Here is a 21,189-nt window from a genome sequence, read left to right on the forward strand (position 1 = left end):
TTGGTACAAATTTGCTTTAATTTTCACACCTCCCAAATACAATTTGGATAAATATAGAATTAGCAAATAATGAAAATTCTGGGAAGTGACAGTTTACCTTTAAAATGGCTTGTTGTGATTTCTCTTTGTATCTATGTTGGGATTAAATTAACACATTTGTATCTTAGTGACCCTATAATTAAAAAAAACAAAAAAAAACGAACAAACAAAAAACCATATTGTTAATAAGGTACAGATAGCTAACCAATCTGCAATTATTTTAAAATTAATGTGTTTTTTTTGTTGTGTTTTTTTATGTGGCATGCTTACACATCTGTACCCCCACCATTCATGGTTATAGTTAAGAATGGACATAATGGCAATTTAAATGTATTTGTAAATACCCACGCTGAATAATTTTGGGCCTGGTTATTTGTTTCTTATATATGGGTGACCCAGTGGGTACGAATTACCCTGCAATAAGAGTAAGAAAAAGACACTGCTGGACAAATCAGTAAAACAATTCTCAATAACTGTTACTTTTATTCTTTTATTTATATATATATATATAACATATTTTGTTTGTTTTAATTCACTGGATGATGAGGGGTCTAATTGTTCCTGTCCAACTTGCCTCTGTCAAATACTGACCCTATCCTCACCATCTACCTATGGGTGATGATAGTAGTGAAGGAGGTAGTGCTTGTGGTAGGTTTTGACAGCATAGCTGAATGAAACACAGCACCAGAGGACCTGCCATAGTACCTTCTTGTTCTGCTTCTTCCCTCAGCACAGTACATTGCCCTCAACCGTTTGCCTTGTGGCTGCTGAAGATGCGGGTAGATCTGCATAATTGGCAGTGGACGTTGTTTCAACACTAGCCTGAACACTAGCTTTTGGTTGATTACAGCTTTCAAAAATGTTAATGGGTGTGGTACTAGAGGTGATGGTAACAATGACAGTGGTTGACCTCCCTGTCCCAATGGTAGCAGGTGCAGCTGAAGTTAGAACGGTCTCTGTTGGACGAGGCAATTCAAAAGCAGTTAGAGATGGACTTTGAAAAGGTGGAGAAGACAGTATAACACTTGAACTAGTTGTGGTAGAAGGTGCCACTACGGCATTGGAATCGTCAGCAGAAGTTATTGAGGAACTGGTGGCCTTTTTCGTAGGCCTTACTGACACTGTTGCTACAACTTCAGATTATTTTGCTATTGTAGATTTCAAATCTCCAATTGTAGCCGAAAAGGGTCTGAGAAAAAAAACAATGGCCCACTGGGTGGTGAATGGGACATAAGGCACTCAAATTCTAAAGTGTTACATTTTGGCATCAGATTAAAGTGGGGGAACTATAATAAATTAGATGAGTGAATACAGTATTCCTTTAATGCGCTTACATACATTATAATCACACTCCAAGCAGTATCTGGTACCTTGCTCCCACGCAAGTTTCCACATTTTTCATAATTTTTATAATGTCACTTTACCCATGTATGTTCCATAGTTATTCATATTTCCCCATATTTTCTGCCTATTATTTCCTCATGTTGCCCATGTCCCCATATATTCAGTTAGGTAAGTATTATTCAGTGCCAAGTGAGACACTGGATGCCATGTGCCAGAGATGATTGTGCTGTGATTTTTAGGCATTGCCCTACTACAATGTGTATTTATGTTGAGTTTTCTCATTACTCCAGTGAAGGTTTTCTGATTTAGTGAATGACGCCTCTTTTTTAATTGTTCTTTATTCACGTGTTAAATACAGGGTGCAAAGGCGTGCTTTCTCCGTGACATCCCCTTTTCGGCTATATACTTTCCCTGTTATGCCCATTTGAAGAGTTCTTTTGCAAACGAAGATGGCAGAGTCAGTCCTGGGTATCTCCTCTTGGCTGGTGCTATAGCTGGTAAGTAATTAGACAGGACTATATAAATGATATGTTTTTATGTTTGTGAAAAATATTCCTGGGCTGATGTGTTACTTTGTTATACTTGAACTAAAGGTCTATAGAATCTTCCATTTCTGAATGAATGTTTTTCGTTGATGTGTCTTTATTTCCTGCAGAAACCAACATATTTTAGAAATAAAAAATTATTTATGGATTTTTGTTTTTTTTTCCCCAAAGATTTTTATTTTGCGTTGAACACTGCATTTTATTATTTGGTTGTTATTATTATAATTGTTATTATCTGGTTTCTTGTGTGCTGAACTGTGGTCACTTTATAATAATAACTCTCCATATGTGAATACACTCAGTCCTTGGACCATACAGTGCTGTATATAAGCACATTGCAACTAAAAACTAGTTGGGAAAATAATTATTTTACTGCAAAAAGCATATTGTAATTTTAATGTGTAACACATTGCTGGTATGTCCTCTTGTTCTTCTTATTAGAACATAGGTTTGATGTTCTTAGGGTGGTTTAATTGCACCTCTGCTGCTTTCATTATTCTTTCTCTTATCCCAGACATTAATTGCTATAATTGGGTTCATATTAGGACAAACTGGGCTCCTGGGGCTCATAGCACTATATACATGGAAATGTATACATAAAGAGAATAACAGTTTGTTACCACACATACAATGTTAAACTCACTGCCTCCAATATACTTACATGATGTAGTGTAACAGAAGGACAGTCTTGCCATAAAGTGATTTTAAAAAAAATATGTAATTATTGTTCTATGGCAAGCAACTTATTACAAGAAACTAACAGGGTTATTCAGTAAAGTAAGAATTACAAGTGCTTTCAAAGAGAATTTTACATTTAAGGTCAAAATAGCCGAACTGGATAAATGCTCTAAGTCAGCTATGCATTCAGTTTAGCTACTCTGGACTTAAATTTTAAATTCACTCTGAATTCTCCCTTTAGCAAATATCCCTTTTAGTATATACATTTCTATCAACTGTAGCTAGTGGTTTCATATTGTTTTGTGTTTTACAATTTTATTTGTACTTTTGGATGTTTATGTTTTATTTTTTTATTTAATATAATACACTGAATGGGTATTGCACTTTTTTTGTTGTTGTTACAATTTTTATTGTAGTATCATAGGATTACGTATATGCTAGTATAAATGAGCTGGCAGTAATGCTTAATTCACTTAGAAAATCAGTGGCTTAGTGTGTATATTTTTTAAATATAACCATAACCCCTAAAGGCTTGGTCAAGACCTAGTTAATGTCAATTTGGACATAAATAGTAATATAAAATAAATTTAAAAAGCATTTTAACCAAAGAGTAAAAACAAACTGTGTGTAATCAAGTGGCTTTAAATAAGCCGTAGAGTCCTCCCAAACTAGGTAATTGTTGTAGCTGGTGGCTGCATAGAAGTAGGCCGTTTTCCTTTCACGGTAGAATAGCTGGATATTCTCCACATTCTAGCGCGTCTTGCTAAGACTGCAACCACTTAGTGAAGAGGCCGTAGTGGCCATGAAAATCCCAAAGCTGCGAAAAGGCATTTGCCCCCGAGATATCAGGGACCTGGGGTTATTTGCCGCCATGGCGGACATTTGACCTGTGCTCTGTCCCAAATGGTAGACAATGTTATCTCTAAATGAATTGGTAATGGGTCTAAGCGTTTGCCTCCAGGCAATAGTAGATCATGAGAAGACCCCATAAAAGGAAAGGACACATCCCTTAAATTCATGTGTTGGAGAAGCCTGCAGCATTGTCTGCCTCTGCACGAAACCTCACCAATAAATCTGGAGGAACATCCACTGGTGTTTTGGGGAACCTGGCCACTCAAAACTAAATTTCCACATCCAAGGCCTTGGCTTTCAGGAGGTCTGTCCAAAGCCTCCTAGGTAAATAATGCATTTCTCTTAGGGGGACAGTTTGTGGTTGGCCTCTTATTTGAATATTCCGGGACTGGTTTTGGTCTTCCATATGAGCCAGTTTTGTCTCCTAAAGGTGTTGCTGCTGTTGTAATTGAGCTAGATTTATCAAGGTGGCCTAAACTACTAGAGGGAGATTTATCAAGGTGGCCTAAACTACTCAAAGTGGAGCAATTACCATGGAAACCATTGGAACTAGCAAACGCCATACAATTGGTCATTCCAGCCCTCTAACATTTGCAGCAACCGAGTTAAATTCTGTCATTTGTCATTTAACGTCCATGAGTGCGTTGAACAAAGCCATTAAATGCAGCTTATAGGAAAGCATTGATTTCAGTGCTTTTGTAGGAAGGATATGAGGATCATTGGATTGGACGATCGCCTAGGAAATGATGCCTACACGATGTCACCGGAGGTCCAGTAAGACCGAGAGTCTCTGCGTTGGAAGAAAGGTAAGTAAAACTTTTTTTTAATACATTTTTATTGCTCACCTTGGAGGGAATGCACAAATTAATTAGGGACTAGGACGCTACAGGGTTAGGAATACAGGTTTGTAACTTCTTGTGACTTTTATATTTTGCAGCATTATTTCTGGTCTTGTGTGGTCAAAGCTAATTCTAGAGAGTTGGTGTGAGCAAGGGGATGCAAATCAGAAAAAAAATAAATACAACTTTGCTTTATTCTTTAAGTTACAATATTAAATTATATAGAGACTCCTTTTGTCCAAATGAAATGTTTTCAAGAAACAAATGGGTGGCTATCAAATTCCTGCATGTTTTGATTTGATATTATTGGAACAAATCAAAATATGCTTTTGACATTGCATGCTTCTCTTAGCATGATTGTGAGTACAGCTCAACTGCAGAGCTCAGGATAGGGGCTTTATCATAACACAAATCTTAACCAACTTTCAACAGTGTGAAGTTGAATGTAATCACAACCCAACCCTATTTGGGGCTTTAATTCATCACTCCTCATGATTCTTTTGATTCTATAAGATCATGTTGTTGTTTTCTGTTTTTTTCTTGTTTCTGAAACAGTGGCTTCAGAACAGGATCTTGCCCACACTTCTTTTGCTAATACAATTCAAGATAACTGTCCGCTTCCTCCAAGCAGTATCTGACTCATCCACTTCCCATCTCATCCACACTCATACATCAAATAAATGGTTTAAGAATTTTCTGAGATCTGCATATTTATAAAAACTAGGGCCGTCTAAGTGCCATAAACACTACTTGGCTAGAGGGCTGGTTAGCTGGGGGCACCATTCCCTGGTTCGCTCAGAGTTTTTTTTACTACGTTTTGAAAAAGACTATTGTGAGTTGAAATGGATCCTTTCGCTTACAATAAAGTCTGCGTTGGAGGTTACCCTGTGTGCCCAGATCCTTCTCTCCCTTCTGTTGCAAACTGTTTTGAAATGGTTTGACAGAGTTTCCCCACAGCCCAGCCCCTCACTGTTCCTATCGCTAATGTTAAAGGTACATTTCTGCATTACCAAGATCTGTACCCGACAAACGTGAATAAAATAAGATTGCTAATGTAAAGCGGGCATTCTGCAGTAGCAATGTGCGGAGAAATTAGATTGTAGTTATGGTTACAGTTCTCCTTTAATCACTATGTAAGCAAGTGAATCTAATTTTAATAATTCACAAACTTGGCAAGGTGTATGGAAACACTAGTGTAACTTGCACAGTAGGGGTCGCTTGTGCTGAATGATAATGTGTCCCAGTGTAGTTGCTATGGCAGTGAAATGGAACATGCAACTAGAGGCCCTATTATCTGTCACGTGATGTGGAAACCCCACAGAATTTTGCATATGCGCAAGGCATCACATGATGCTCCTCTATGAGGAACATTGGATTGAACCATCACTGGAGGACGCAGTGATGGGGAAGGTTAGCACAAGGGAGCCTAATTATATTTTTATTTGAAGTAAATCTTAATTAAAGGGACACCATAGTCACTGGAGGAAGGAGGGGGACACATTTAGTGTTAGAAATACATATTTGTATTCCTAATACTATAGAATCCCTTTAAGATTTTTTTTTTTTTTTTTTGCTGGAGGGTGACTTTAGAACATTTGTATTCCTAACGCTGTAGAGTTCCTTTAAAAGCTACTTTTTACTGACAAACATGGAAACAAGCCCTCTGATGATATGTTATAGTTCTTATAGTGACTTTAATCTTTAGTCTTGAAACTGTAAGTCTCCTTCAGACCAGTAATTTATCTAAACACTACACAAGAGACATCACATTAACTTACTACTAAGAAAGAAGGTCAACTTTAAAAAAAGTTAAATTTTTGTTTTATGTGTTTTTTATTTTATTTTTTTCTAAATCATTTTATCAGCCTACATTTCTGTAGGAAATGCACGTTTTAATGTATTTTTCATTATTTTCTTAGTTTTGCATTTTACTTTTTTTTTCTTGAAGAATTGTTATTAACTATGTTGAAGAATTAAACAATATGAACATTCGATGTCTCTAAGCAGAGGCATTATTATATATTTTTATTTTATATTGTTGTTGTTTTTTTTAAAGAAACTTTAACTTGATGCACGTCCAAAATGCATTTGATCTCAACTTCATCTGCAGGCATTCAAGAACTTTTTTTTTTTTTCCCCTCTCTGCTATTATTTAATCAGATACGACTGACTTTTTTAGACTTGTCTGTTTCCAACCTGTTTTATTGGAACAAAACAAGCCTTTAACATGGAAGCCTGTGTGCAGACTTGAAATGTAAGCATACATTTACAAGCCAAATGATTTCAGAGATTCAGTAGTTTTCTTTCAAGCCACTGATGTGATTGGAGACTGAGATAACGCTCTTTTGAAGTTTAGTCACAGAGGCTGCTTTTATGGATTCAGTTCTGTTGAGTCTACACATCTACATTGCTGCAAATCTACATTTGGGTGCACGATCACTGAACACATCTATAGATATGAAACAATACATTCAAATTTGGGAAAAAGGAACTTTTCCCATTTCCCTTCTACTGTAATGCAATATGTCCCTTCAATGTCAACCTACTTGACATAAGATTGTCATCTGCACTTCAAGGCTTTCAAAAACCTAGTTTTGTAAAAAGTGCCATTAAGGACAACCTGCTTATACCCAGACTAGAGAGGCTGAAATATGAAACTATAAAACACAGAAATCTCTGTAACAAAGATCGGTATAATAGGCACACTTTGAACGCATGGATTAACCCTTTTAATACATTATGATCCATCATCCTTTTAGCCCCCAAAAATAGAAAGCGGTAATTATTAACCTTTTTTTGTTTACCAACGTATTCTTCAATTTTATTATTACATCTGTGATCCATTCTTCAGCTGTTCTGTAATATGTAATAGAAGTTCATCCTCATTCCAGAGTAACCAATTTATAGCGATCAGTAACCTGGGTCAGATCAATTAGGTCTCTTTTTTTTCAACCATTGTGTAACCACTGAAATGGCATCCCCACTTGGAGAAACACTGTTTTAAAAGAATTAGAACATTGAAGTGTCTCCAGAATATATATAAATGTAATATGTTGCCGAAGAATATTATATATATTCTGGAGACTATAAGATTCTGACATTTACCCCACCATAGATCCGTGACATTCTCTGCGCTAGTGAACTTGTCTGTGCTTGGGGGAATTTCCCCAAACATAGACCTGTTCTCTTGCGCATACTCGCTAGCGCATCCTCACTTACCGACCAATTTGTTTTACGGTCGGGTTGTAAGAATAGAGCCCGGTTGGTAAGTGAGGACAAGTCTGTTTTCTATTTGGACCTGTGCTTCTTGCAGAAGGAATGGATGGAAGTGGAACAGAATGGTGCAAGGTCACTTTGCAACAGTTCTTTGAACGATCCTTATACTTGGTATCTTAGCCTTCAAATCATGAAAAATGTTGGCGAGAAGATCTAAGGTTATGTGTCACACCATATAGATGTAGAAAGATCAGAAGGGAAACTTACTCCTATATCTGAGAAAAAGATTTAAAATCACCTGTAACAGGGGTTGAACCCCATCACACACAAATTTTATTTCTTTAAATTTACATTAAAGATTAAACAAATATCATCCAGTCCAGGAGAGTTCAGTATTGAGGTCTATGAAGGATCCCGCGAGACTGGTGGATCCTCCATAGAAAGAGCAAATTTTCCTCCAGCCGGCTAGGTGAAATTACATGGCTTGACGGTGGTAGCGCCGCTCAATGTCAAGCAGTGTCAGACTTAGGGCACATTCTGAGACAAAGTAGTTCATACTTTGTCTCAGTATATCTTTTTTGACTGGGTTGGAATTTCAGTAAAAATATTTCCTTTTTGTGAAATACTCAATTGGAAAATGGCGGTGACACTGCCACTTTAATGCTGACTGCCCGATGCACAGGACAGAGCTTATGACAGGCTTAAGATATAGGCGCCAAGCTACAGGATAAAATGTGGATTTCTGTATTTAATCTTATTTTTCATATGTCACACGTATATCTACTTTCAGTTTAATTTGAAAGTAGTTCGATGTGCTGAGGTATTCCCATACGCTGGAGGATCATATGCTTGAAAGTCAGTGTGATCTAGTAGCTTTACTGCTCTTGCCAAATGCTTTCTATTGGAAATTTTGAAATACATTTTCCGTTCTTCTCCCTTACAATTATTATTACTATCATTATTCAGCTTCTTCCTTGTAATTCTCAGCAAGCTACATCAATGTAGCAAATGCTTATATTTTATTGCATTGCATAATGTGATTTATAATTGGAGGTGCACTCCAGCCTGTGCTATGTATTGCTAACGCTATAGTGCCCTGTTCGCCGTTAAGGTCCCCCGACCTGTAGGGAGGGGAAAAAAAGGTATTTTACTTAATTTTCTCCCTCTAAGTGCCTGTCCTGGCCGAAGAAGCTCTTTAGCTGAGATCATCGAGATAGAACATAGCAATGTTTTCAATTGCAGGGTTTAAATGTGGTGGGGGAGGCATGACACCTAGGCCACTTTATTGAGATGAAGTAGTCTGGGTGCCTATAGCAGGGCTTGACAAATTTGTTTGTAATCTAGGAGCCAGCTAAAAAAGTTAGGAGCCAGTCCTTTTCAACAAGAAAAATGCAATTCTTAAAGGGACACTATAGTCGCCAGAACCACTACAGCTTGATGTAGTTGTTCAGGTGTCTATAGCTGGCCCTACAGCATTTTTTTTTTAGCGAAAAGGCAGTGTTTACATTGCTGCTTAGTAACATCTCTAATGACAGTCACTCAGACGGCCACTAGAGAGTCCTGGGTAACTGCTGCACCCACGTTCAGCGTCTCCAAGCTCTGCATGGAGGTGCTGAATGTTCCTCATAGATATTCATTAATTCATCCATGGTGGTGGGACCAGTTGCGACAAAACTGGAACGGCTTGGAAAAAAAGGTGAGTAAAACACCTTCCTCATGCGATCAGAGGGGGCAGGTACCTAAACGCGCAAAAACACTCTGACAGGTTCGCACACACATTTTGACAGGCTCACACACGCACACAAACACACACTCTGGCAGGCTTCAACACACACTCATGCTTACAGGCTTGCACGCACGCACACACACACACTCACTCTGGCAGGCTTGAACACACACTCATGCTGACAGGGTTGCACGCACACTCACTCTGACAACAGGCTTGCACGCACAATCTCTGACAACAGGCTCGCACACACATACGCATATATACACTCCCTCTGACCGGCTCACACTCACTTATTCACTCTGACAGGCTTACATACGCACACACTCACTCTGACAGCCTTACACACTCACGTTTGTTTTAATTGAAACCCACTCAGCCTCCCTACCTTTGCGTGCGAGGGAACAGTAATCTTATTGCCGCTCTTCTCTGCTCCTTCGTGCTCTGTAGTGGTGCCGGGGCAGGAATGAGGCCATTTCCCCTCCATCCTGCCTCGGGGCGACCTGCAGCCTGCTTGCGTTCCAGGGCGGGCTGATCCAATATTCCCCTGCGGCGGCAGGCCACCTTCAAAGCTCCCTAACTGGCAAATCCCAATCCCAGGGCGAAATTTCTAGTCGCCATGGCAACTTGTCGAGCCCTGGCCTATGGTGTCCCTTTAACCCCTTAAGGACACATGACGTGTGTGACACGTCATGATTCCCTTTTATTCCAGAAGTTTGGTCATTAAGGGGTTAAGCTGTGGTGGTTCTGTTGCTTAATGTCCCTTTAAATCATAAAATGCACTTTCAACACATGCTCTTATTTTATTGTTTAGATATTCTACGCTAGCAGTAATAATGCTTTTACTGACCTCATGCAGACACAAGGTATTCGCCGTAGTAGTAAGTCTTTTATTTACTAAAGCAGTGAATTCTTGGTAATTGAAGACTTTGAAACATTTTGGGCTAAAATGGGAATATTTCTTTTTTTTTCAGCTATTTTTCGTACTTTCTTATAATATTCTAAATTTACAATTTGAGTTCAGTATTAAGCGTATAACCCCTCTGACGTTTTGACTCTTTTTAAGTGCTAATCCACCCAGAAATATAGAAGAGACCTTTTTTGTTCCTATATTTTAACACTATTGGCGTGGCAGGAACACTAAAATCTAGTTGTTTATTCTAATCAGTGGTTAATGCTCGAAGACGTGCTTGTCTACTCTTGTAAGTTTATTTTGGGTTGTAGTTAGATATTTTTCATAAAACTTGACAGGATAATTTTGTGGACATAATAGTTTGAAGTGGACCATATTTGAAACCACATTTTACAAACACACTCTTTTTTTTATTTCGCGGTGGGATTACATGATATTACATGCGTGCTGTATCACTGTATAGCTATTTTCCCTAGTCGTCTTTGAGATGAATTGACTACAAGAAGCCAGGCCATTCTGGTTTGGCCAATTGCTCATGAACTTAATAAACTGCAACAAAAAAGGAGGGGGGAAATTGAATATTTTTGTTGTAGGCAGTTGGGTTTGGATCAAACACAGGGTAAAAAAAAAAAAAGACATTTGTCTCAAACCATTATAGTTTAGTTGCAAATATATTTACCCTCAGCCGTTCAGCTGTTGTGGAAATTGAACTCTTGTCATGATTTTCCATTTTTTTCCCGAAACTGTAGTAACAAAGCTGTAGCCATGTCGAAGCCAGCCAGATGAAGTGCCAAAAGTTGTTTCCATGTCTAGTGACAATTCGGTGCTTGGTACCTCTGTTCTACTGTAACTAGACAGTAAATTCTAACATTAGATGTATCATATTTTTTGTTGCCATTTAATCTACTTATTTCAGCTATTTACAGTTGGAGAAATCTGGGAATTTACAGAGAGGTTTTCGTTTTTAATTATCATAATTGTCAGTGTTAAAGACCTCTATCTAGAATACGTATTATTTTCCCCTTATGAATGCACCAGATATAGGTGATGTTTTTTGATACTGGTTGTTGGGGCGACTCTTCAGGTACCTGTTTTCTTGGCAGCAAGGAGCCTGGGTAATTGGTGTTTGATTGTTAATGATGCACATTTCAAAAGAGGGCACGACTTCCAGCATGACTCGGAATGTGGGTGGAAGACAGCCATGGTGGGGACTGTGGGTGGAAGGCAGCCGTGGCGGGGACTTTGTTTGTGGAAGGCAGCCGTGGCGGGGACTGTGGGTGGAAGGCAGCCGTGGCGGGGACTTTGTTTGTGGAAGGCAGCCGTGGCGGGGACTTTGTTTGTGGAAGGCAGCCGTGGTGGGGTGTGTGTAGATAGCCAGGAAGCACAGCAACATTTTCTGGGAGTTGTAGTTCACTTACCAGCTTTAATATGTATGAGGCAAATAAAGTTAAAGCTCCTGCTTTGAGCAGAACTGTGGCAGTGCAGAGTCTGCCTCCCTCCTACAATTTTTTCCCTTACAACGCTGGGTTAAACATGTCCACCAGTTTTAGATTCCGTAGCCCAGAATATAAGGCTGCTGATTGGCCGAGGTACTATAGAGTATTGGCACAGCTCAAGTCTGAGAATGTGATGTGTGGAGATTTGTGTAAAAGAAAACCATTACAAATTAGTATTTTTTTTTTTTCAGTATTCAAATGTTAATTAAAAGTTGTATTTCAAATTGTAAACAAAGTGTATGATATATTGTATTTAAAAAGAATAGCTAGGTTCCAACCTAGAATGCCCCTTTAAATTCCTACCCAGCTTACATATTGATAAATGTGGAATAAAAAGAAAAACTGCCCTGCACTCCTGCGTCTGTGTTGTATTTATATTGCCATAGAGTGCGTTTATCTTCCATTTTTCTCTATAAAGTTAATCTTGCCCGACACCATAAAATGCCTTGAGTCTACACCCTTTTATTATTATTACCTGGAACAATTTAAAACATCGGAACTTCGGGATACAGAAAACTTACAGCATGTGCAAAATGAGATCCAATAATTTAGGATAAAGAAATAGGAAGAGACACTGTTTAGAATTCAGAATCACTTGGAATATGTTTTTTTTTTTTTTTTTTTTTTTGTCTTTTGGTTTTTTTTTGTGTTATTTCACAACCAGTTTGCAAAATGTAGGGACTAAGTAGATCATTTGAAGTGCATGGACGATTTATGACGTTTCCTGTAAAAATGTTTTATTTCCTTATAACTGAGTGCCCACTGCATTCTACGTAATTATAGAGAAATGATGCACAGATTGAATTTAGGAATAGAATGATTTTTGTTTTTACAGTTAAATGGTGTGTGTTTGTGTAAATTTGCAAACAATCACACATGCATTACTTCCTACTAATAGAGAGAACGAGGGAAACAAGAGCTTGTTTTGCCATTGTAAGCTGGAACGTTTGCTCGGTTTCTCTGAGAATGTTAAAAAGCTGCAGAGCGAATGCATTGGTAGAGATGAAAGCTTTCCTGAAACCTTAGCTCTGTTTGCTTTGCTGATTTTGCACAGCCCTTCTTCTTTACATGGACGCTGGATTTCAGAGGGTTATTTGAGGTGGTGGCAGCCGATTCTGCCTGCGCGCGACTGTGGGTAAGTGGTGGCGGCAGTGGTAGTGAGGTCGAAGAGTATGCTTTTCAGCTCCTTGTGTGTTCTTTGCCAGGAGCCACAAAGAGGCGTGAAAAAGCAGAGGCAGAGTATCTTTCACCTCCAAAAATCTGAATTTAATCATCAGGCATGTTTGCGATTTTCAAAGCACAATGTGGTCTCCATCCTTCCATCCCACATTTAAAGTAGCTACTACTGGAAAAGGCGTTCACACTTATAAAGTTCTACACTTGTGCTCTTCTAATCTGTTTTTTTCCCCATCGTATAAACGATTTTGCTTTTTTTTTTATTTAGTAATATAGTGCAAGTTCACTAATTTCAACCAGTCATTAATTTTAGTTTTGTACGTTTTTTTTTTCTTTTCTAGTCTGCTATGTAGAACACTTACTAGTGGCAGTGTTCCATTTATGTCCTGATCGCAGAGCAGGCGGTCAGCTGTAGTGGTTGATACCCCTTATAATGTTGCAGTAAACTTGTTTATAGAAGTGGATATGAAAAACCATAGCACATAGTCATACATTTGGAGGTTTGGGATGAAAGTGGAATGGATGATGGCACATGTTTCACCATGAGATAATTTCCTGTGTGGAGCTGCTCATATTTTATAGACCTCTGAATCCTTCAATATATATATAGTTGTTTTTTTTTCTTTTCCCGATTACATGTTTAGTTGCCATATATCTGTAAATTAAACAACATATTATATATATATATATATATTTTTTTTTTTGTGTGTGTGTGTTCTTCATTAAAATAGACAGACAGGCATCATGTGTAATGTATTATAATATAATAAGTGAAAAACAACGTATAACACAAAGTGGCGCACTGTTCAGTATGGAGTTTTTTACCCTCTTACAAAAAACAGTACAAATGAGGTCAAAGCAGCAACACATAAAAGATAAGAACAGTGAGAACAATATATGGCAGATGGTAATGATCCCAAATATAAAAAGTATTCGGGTATTCAATACTCACATGGAATAGAGACAAAAAAGGTTAATGTGCAGTTGTATTTCCAGGTAGTACCTAACCTTTCTTCTGACCGGACACTTCACACTCCGAGAGAACACAGGAATACCATTAAATGGCAGTATGTCTAACAGATGTGATGCTGGATGTAAATAGAAATGGAAGCTCACCTTGTTTAAAGCCTTACGGGTCCATGGCTCTAAGGTCACGCACTTTGTGTCAATTTCTGGAGTGCCACCACTCTCACTTTTTTTTTTTTTTTTTTTTTTATCAAAGATCCTTTTTATAATAAAGTGCTGGCAATAGCGCTAAAATATAAAATTTATTGTACCACAAAAAATATATAAAAACAATAAAAGTGCAATATATAAAATGTCTAGCTTATGAAAACCTCCAAAACGCGTTTCGAGATAACTGCTTCTTCAGTCATTATGTGTAATGTAGTCTGCAGCAACTCTTGTGACCATCTATAATTGCTGCTTTTGCCTCATGGGAAATATAATCAAACCGAGCTGGAGAGCCAAAGCTTGGCGATCGTTGGTCTAGTCCTTGAAGCCATGCCCTATATACATTGTATCCTTTTTTCCCTTGTCTCCTAATGGGTTTCCTTAACCCTGACCTTGAAGGGGTTGTAATGATATTCATAACTTAATTCATCTAGAGGTATTTTCACAAACTTGAATATAAGATACGGTTAGTTTCATAAAGATATCTGATACATATGCCTAGAGGTTGCTGTTGAATTTCCCAGAAAATCAGTTGCAAATACAGTGTCATTCACTTAAGAGAGATCACAGTTTTTACTTGGTGATTTTTAAATTATCAATGGGATTTGTTACATGGAAGCTTAAATAACAATACAGGTGTAAAATTGGGTATAGATGTTCAGCCGTGATACTGCAGTGTAATTATTGTAAAAAAAATAAATAATAATCTCCTCTTACAAAATATTGTGCTTTATTCTATTAACCCTGCTTAAGCATTGTAGGTCCCAGGATACCACATGCTGTCTTTAATCGTTAAAAGTCTGTGCTTAAGTATAAAAATTATTGTATATCGGAGGTTTTAGTTCTATATGTTTGCCAATATATTTAAAGGGACACTCCAATCATCAGAACAAGCTCCTCTCACTGTGTAGGTTGTGATACAAGGTGATTAGTCTTCTTTTCCTTTTCACAGTTGCTTATAAATCCAGCAATTTTGCAGGCATTTTGGCTGTGCCAATGTTTGCCATTTTATCCCGATGTCAGAAGAGGAGGATATAATTTAATTTATGGTGTGTGCATGCTGTTTAACTGTTTGAGAGGCTCTGTGCTGTAGCCCAGCTGTGGCATGGCTACTATATACTTATTCCACAGTTTCTATCACAAACACTGGTGGAGGCTGAACTACATGTACTTAAACCTCTGCTGGAAACAACTTTACAAAATAAGATCACACCATTAAAACCAGGAGTATGCAACCTTCAGCACTGCAGATGTTGTGGACTTAATCTCCCCTGATGCTTTGCCATCATTATAGCTGTAAGCATTATGGGAGATGTAGTCCACAACAGCTGGAGTGCCCAAGGTGTAACCTACCCCTGATTTAGACCAACATGTAACATGCAGGGCCTCTTTTAGATCTCGATAGGAGCTCACAGTTTTTTCCACGTTACTATTTGTATCTTTCCTTTAAGAATATGCTAAGCTATTGGAAGTACCGTAACCTTATTATATACACTGGCAATATCATAAAACCAAAACCTCCAACAGTACTGTGCTTATACACTTCACGCCACGTTCTCTCGATTGATGAACCATATGGAATTTTGTTATATTTGTGCTTGCTAAGCATCATAGTTTATATAAATGTGTATATATGTTTATACAGCAGTAGTTTTAACCTCTGGGTTCTGGACCCTAAGCTATTTTCTAGGCTACTTTCAATGGGTCTCGTTTTGTTGAAACAGTCGCTTTATAGTCATTAAGTACTAAGTAACTGCAAAAAAAAATTAATTGTTTGAAATAGACAAACAATGTGTGCACATAAAGAGTACATTTTAAAATTTTCCAAGAATATTTAAAATTGTGTATCACCAGTAAAAAAAAAAGAGATTTGGTTAGGGCCAAACCATGTTGCATCAATAATTATTCTCAAAGTACCCCCAATGTTAGGCACCTCTCCTCTAATTTTAGCAAGGAGATACAGTGTGACCAAGTCACAGGGTTTATTACTTGACATATGTAAGCTTTTATAGACACTATATCAAACCCACTTTAGGTGAATGGAGCAGTTTGGGTGCATAGATTATGCCCCTTCAGTCTCACTGCTCAATTCTCTGCCATTTAAGAGTTAAATTGCTTTAACGCTTTTAAGGAAGTTTAAACAGTCGATCTCATTTACAGGAATTGTTTGGGGAGGCTGTAAAAGTCACATAAAGGGAGGTGTGATAAAGTGATTTAACTGCTATAGTGTCCCCTAAAGTAGCGTTTAGAGCTGCAAAGTCAAGGCTGTGTGCTTTTACAGTTCTGATGTTTATATTTACACGTATGCAGTTTGCATGTTTGTGCTCTGATTATTGTTTGATATCTTGTACCTTAGGTATGCCAGCTGCTTCTCTGGTAACACCCGCTGATGTCATCAAAACTAGACTGCAGGTAGCGGCTCGAGCTGGCCAGACAACTTATTCGGGTGTTATTGATTGCTTTAGAAAAATATTACAAGAGGAAGGACACCGAGCTCTCTGGAAAGGAGCTGGAGGTAACTAATTATTAAATTATTGAATTTTGTTTTTAATTTTCTGTCTCTGCACTAGAAGAAGGAAAAATAACTAATATTTATTCGTTTTTTTTCTCCCCGCAAAGCTCGTGTGTTCAGATCGTCTCCGCAATTTGGTGTGACACTTTTAACTTACGAGTTGCTACAGAGATGGTTTTATGTTGACTTTGGTGGAGTGTAAGTATTTTTTTAACTTCTTGGGTTTTTTTTTTCTAGTAGGCCTTTTGTGATTACTTGTCAAATTTTCTGTAACCAGGGAGACCACAAACTTTGTTTAGATCCAGAGATCACATTTCTCAAAGTTACTGCTATAATAACAAATATTTTTAAATTCAGCTCTAATATACAAGAAAGTGTGTTTAACATTAAAGCGGGTAATAAACCAGTACTGTTAAGTCGAGTTGTTGCCAAAATATTGGATAGGCCTGCCTACCCAGATTAAAAATACTGTAATTTGTACAGATTTAGACACAACAGAAATTAGTACCTTCTTAGATATAGTCCATTTTATGTTGCCGTGCTTATTATACCTATACTTCAGTCAGTTGTGGACATTAGAGACATGTTATTACATTTTCCATTATGTTTGCTTGCCCAACATTTTAGTTTTTTGTTTTTATTTATGTATTTACTTAATTTTTTTTCAATTTTGTCTTCACCATACATCCAGTTGCTTGTTGGTAGGTGTCTAATTGCATAGGTTCTAGCCTGTCTTAAGAAATAGGCATCTCTAAGAGGAGAGTGAGATCCTTCCCCCACAGACCGGTTCATTTTTCGGAGTAGATTTTTGCCATCCTTTCTAGTTTACTGAATTTATTTTTTAAATTTATTAATTAAACTACTGGCATAGTTGTACAGTAGCCACATACTTGTGCTACTCTTGAGCTATGAGAAAGGTTTACTTATCATATAGGTATATCTGTATTGTTTATCTATTCAATTCCTCTTTGAAAAGGGAAATGTTGTAACTAAGGTAAGGTGGACCAGGTTATGTAATATGGTAAAAAAAAAAAAAAGGAAAAACAACAAGGTTTTATTAGAACACGGAGAAATGACAGCTCAAATAGACTGCTGTTCGGGAAGGCCCCAGTCATGTCTCATACAGATCTTAGGGACAACAAGCCTGCTGACATTTTGAATCTGAACTGCCCTTGTGTGTTGGATTAGTACGATATTTGACTAAGGTTCACTTATGAAATGCATCTGTATATATTTAAAGTACATGGTAACTTTTAAAAAATATACATAATGGTGCCCATAGAGATTTTCTGTGGTTCCATTGTTTGTAACTCAGTTGTTACTCAACTGGTGCATTGTATGTTTTGAGATTTCAGTGAGAAAACTCCTGACCATGTAACAGTTGTGCAATTGTATTGTTTTCTTTACACAATGTGATTATTTGTATTACATATTGTGAGGTGTTCTTTAAAATAGTTCTACTTGTTTGTCCACAAAAATCTGTTGAATGATTAGGATATGCTGGAGTAATATTTCATTATTATAGTGTTTTTATTATGGTTTGCATACACTCTTATAACTCAGTACTCAAAAAAATGTGTTGCAGGAAACCCTCTGGCTCAGAACCTGTTCCAAAGTCTCGAATCAGTCTACCTGCTCCAAATCCTGATCATGTTGGTGGATATAAACTAGCAGTTGCCACGTTTGCTGGAATTGAAAGTAAATTTGGACTCTACCTTCCACGATTTCAACCATCGCCAGCTACCTCAAAACCTACGGTTTCCGCTAAGGCTTGAGAAGACCTCAACCACCCATTGAAAGACCATCTAGACGCATCATGATATGTTACAATATTTTCAGGCTTATACCTTTCTCTAGCCTTTCAACTTTTATCCAATGATCTGTACCATGAGAGATTTTAGGGCTTTAATATTTTATATGTGTAATTATGTTTAGTTTGTGCTTCCTAATTATTCATAGCTCTGCATTGGCTCTGGACCCCTGAATGTATTAATTAATGTTCTAATCATGTTCAGTAAGCCAAAAATGTCAATATTAATAGGTCAAATGCCTTTCTCGTTAAATGTAGTTTTCTTTCAAGTCAGAAAGAGAAAAGCAATGTATCCACAATCTAGTCCCTTCAACAGGCTGTTAGTTAACTGTGTACGTTTGCCCAAGAGGACCTGAGATATTGCTTTCCAAGTGAGAAACCAGGAATGACCACCTCTATTTTTTTCACTAAAAACCTATCTGGTTGCTCAAACTGGTATGGCATTTAGACACCTTGAGGTTATTTGAGATTGCAAAGTGAATATAGCCAAACTAAAATTAAAGCTGACTTTGAGATATGTTCCAGTTTTGCTATTGTGGTTTAAAAAGTACAATTCACAATGGATTCTCCACAGTTTACAATTTTGTAAATAACACTGGTCTGCATCTTAGGAGGTGCAAAACAGGCAGACTTAGAACCTTAGTGTAACGTATACATTTGGTTATAGAGAGTGTTCACCCAGTTCTGTTCCTCAGCAGGACTAAACTCTTGAAATCTTTGGAGTTAGAACTCAAAGTCAAAAGCAACTTGACCCTAACTACCCAAATATGTTGCTAAGAACCTGGCGTTTTACAGATTGGCATTCTCTTGCATTTAAACAACTACAGAACACCACTCCCATCAAGGACTTGATAGGAATCATTCTTGGGAGTTGGCACGACAGAGGCCACCGTCCCCTGTTATTAGTTATGATTATTTGGCAGTAGTTTGAGGTGTGTGCGTTTTATATCAAAGATGTTCCCAAAATGTCAAAAGGATAATAAATAATTATATATAATGTTCCCCTCCTTAAAACACGGTCTCGTGTTACTAATCAGAATGTATGTTCACACTGATCTGTGTGCACTCTCTGGGTGGGATAAAATCAAAGGTTCTGCAAAAACCAAACCTCTTAAAGGGACACTTGTCACTTTAACCAATTTAGCTCATTTAATTGGTTATTGCCTGGAATAATCTGGCATTGTCCTTTCATTCAGTGATAAACTATATTTGGTCAGTTTAACCCTAAATAAGGATACCTGGTAACCCACTTATTGAGGCGTGGCTAAGGAAGAGATTATACTACAAAGCACTTCCTTGTTGTTCATATAATAGCTGTGATAGGCTAAAAGCAACCAGCGGACACACTCTCAACCAAGCACAGCTGCCCAGGCTATTACTTACTCATTAGCCCAAGCAGCACAGAGGAGAAAAAAAAATCTACAATGCTGAATGAAAGGCTGGCTCCAGGGGACTCCAGACACTATAACCAGTTTAGTTTGAATTCAGTAATGCAGATACAGAGTCCCTTTAAGTTAAATAACAAAAGCAACCATGTTTTATAAACTTACGCACAATGACTTTATGTGAACTATATCTTATATATTTTATGTCCAAAATGTTTTTGTTAACAGAGACACTGAATCGCCACAGTCCATTGGCGGAATGTTTGTAATCCCATTGTTTCCTGTAAATTCTGTGTGTAGTGACGGCTAGACTCCACTGCATGCCGAGAACCACCTTTTAATCTGTATGTTGTACAGGAAAATGTTTAACAAACGTGTAGATTAGAAGATAGGCTTGCCTGAAGCTTGTTTAGGTATCCACCCACCTCTAAATCCACGATGGGGCATCCCACAATGCCTAGTACACGGCTGTGTGCGAAGCATAGTGTAACGTCACTTTTCGGATTACCGGAGATAATGGTTGATGCCATCTTTTCATTGATCATTGAACTTGTTAATTGATGCATTTGCTAGGTATTTTTTTCTGTGACAATGTATTGATAATTTATTTTAATCTATAAAATGACACTGTGTGGACAGCCAACTAATGCTCAGGGAATATCAGCATCCATTTTATGAGCACAGTTGTTTGCATAGTATTATTTTGTATTGCCAGATCTCATGACTCGCAGTGAGCTACTATGTTTTAATAGCAAAAGGAGATAATTGATGTACTATGAAATCTGTTCAAACCTTTCAATTGCTGCTTAAATGAATAAATAGGAATCCACATACTGTATGTATAGCTGCCTTACCTAGTGTTTGTCATTTAACTGATTTGTTTCCAGAATACATCTAGTTCTCTTCTCACATTAAGCCTTTAAGTACGCTGTACGGATGTCAAGCAATGTCAAGAAGAAGACTGTTTGGGTTGTTTTGTTTTTTTCTTCTTCAGAAAAAAACAACAACAACAAACTGCTCTTTAAACCTGTCAAAAGTGGTGATTGAGTATTTTTTTCTTTTTTTTTTTTTTTTTTAATTCTTGTTAGTGCAATACAGTCTACTTGGAGACTTTGTGATGTGGGTCTAATAAATAGATTTTTGAACTTAGGACAATACTAATGTTTACTGGTTTTATTTAAGTGAGCATTATTTTATGTATAGGCTTACATTTTGTGTAGAAACCCTCCTTCCTCCATTGCCGTACTTCAAAAGGACCATGGCACAAATGCAACTTTAATGCATTTTGATAGATTTTGGCCTCTTTAATATGCTGCATTTTTGCATGCTCAAAACAGTTTTTTCTACAAAATGTTCTTAAAATGTTTTGCATAATGCTGCACTATAAGCCTGTTTTCAGCCATGCCCCCTCATAACAGACGTCCTTATGAAAGATATGCACATAGTCTCAGCCCCACCAGCACTGAGAGAGAGGCTTTTACTTCA

The 21,189-nt window shown here is 37.5% G+C and overlaps 1 protein-coding gene across 1 annotated transcript in view; it reads left to right on the forward strand.

Annotated features, from left to right (window-relative positions):
• The window catches only part of SLC25A13 (solute carrier family 25 member 13), a 120,315-nt gene extending 99,454 nt beyond the window's left edge, over positions 1–20,861 (forward strand). Inside the window, exons 15-18 of the mRNA XM_063452429.1 lie at positions 1,742–1,880; positions 16,354–16,512; positions 16,617–16,707; positions 18,095–20,861. Coding sequence (XP_063308499.1) covers positions 1,742–1,880; positions 16,354–16,512; positions 16,617–16,707; positions 18,095–18,284 — 579 coding nt within the window. The 3' untranslated portion in view covers positions 18,285–20,861. The remainder of the gene's footprint in view (positions 1–1,741; positions 1,881–16,353; positions 16,513–16,616; positions 16,708–18,094) is intronic.
• The last annotated feature ends 328 nt before the right edge of the window (positions 20,862–21,189 follow it).

The sequence above is a fragment of the Pelobates fuscus genome, chromosome 4, assembly GCF_036172605.1.
Source record: "Pelobates fuscus isolate aPelFus1 chromosome 4, aPelFus1.pri, whole genome shotgun sequence".
Lineage (NCBI taxonomy): Eukaryota > Metazoa > Chordata > Amphibia > Anura > Pelobatidae > Pelobates > Pelobates fuscus.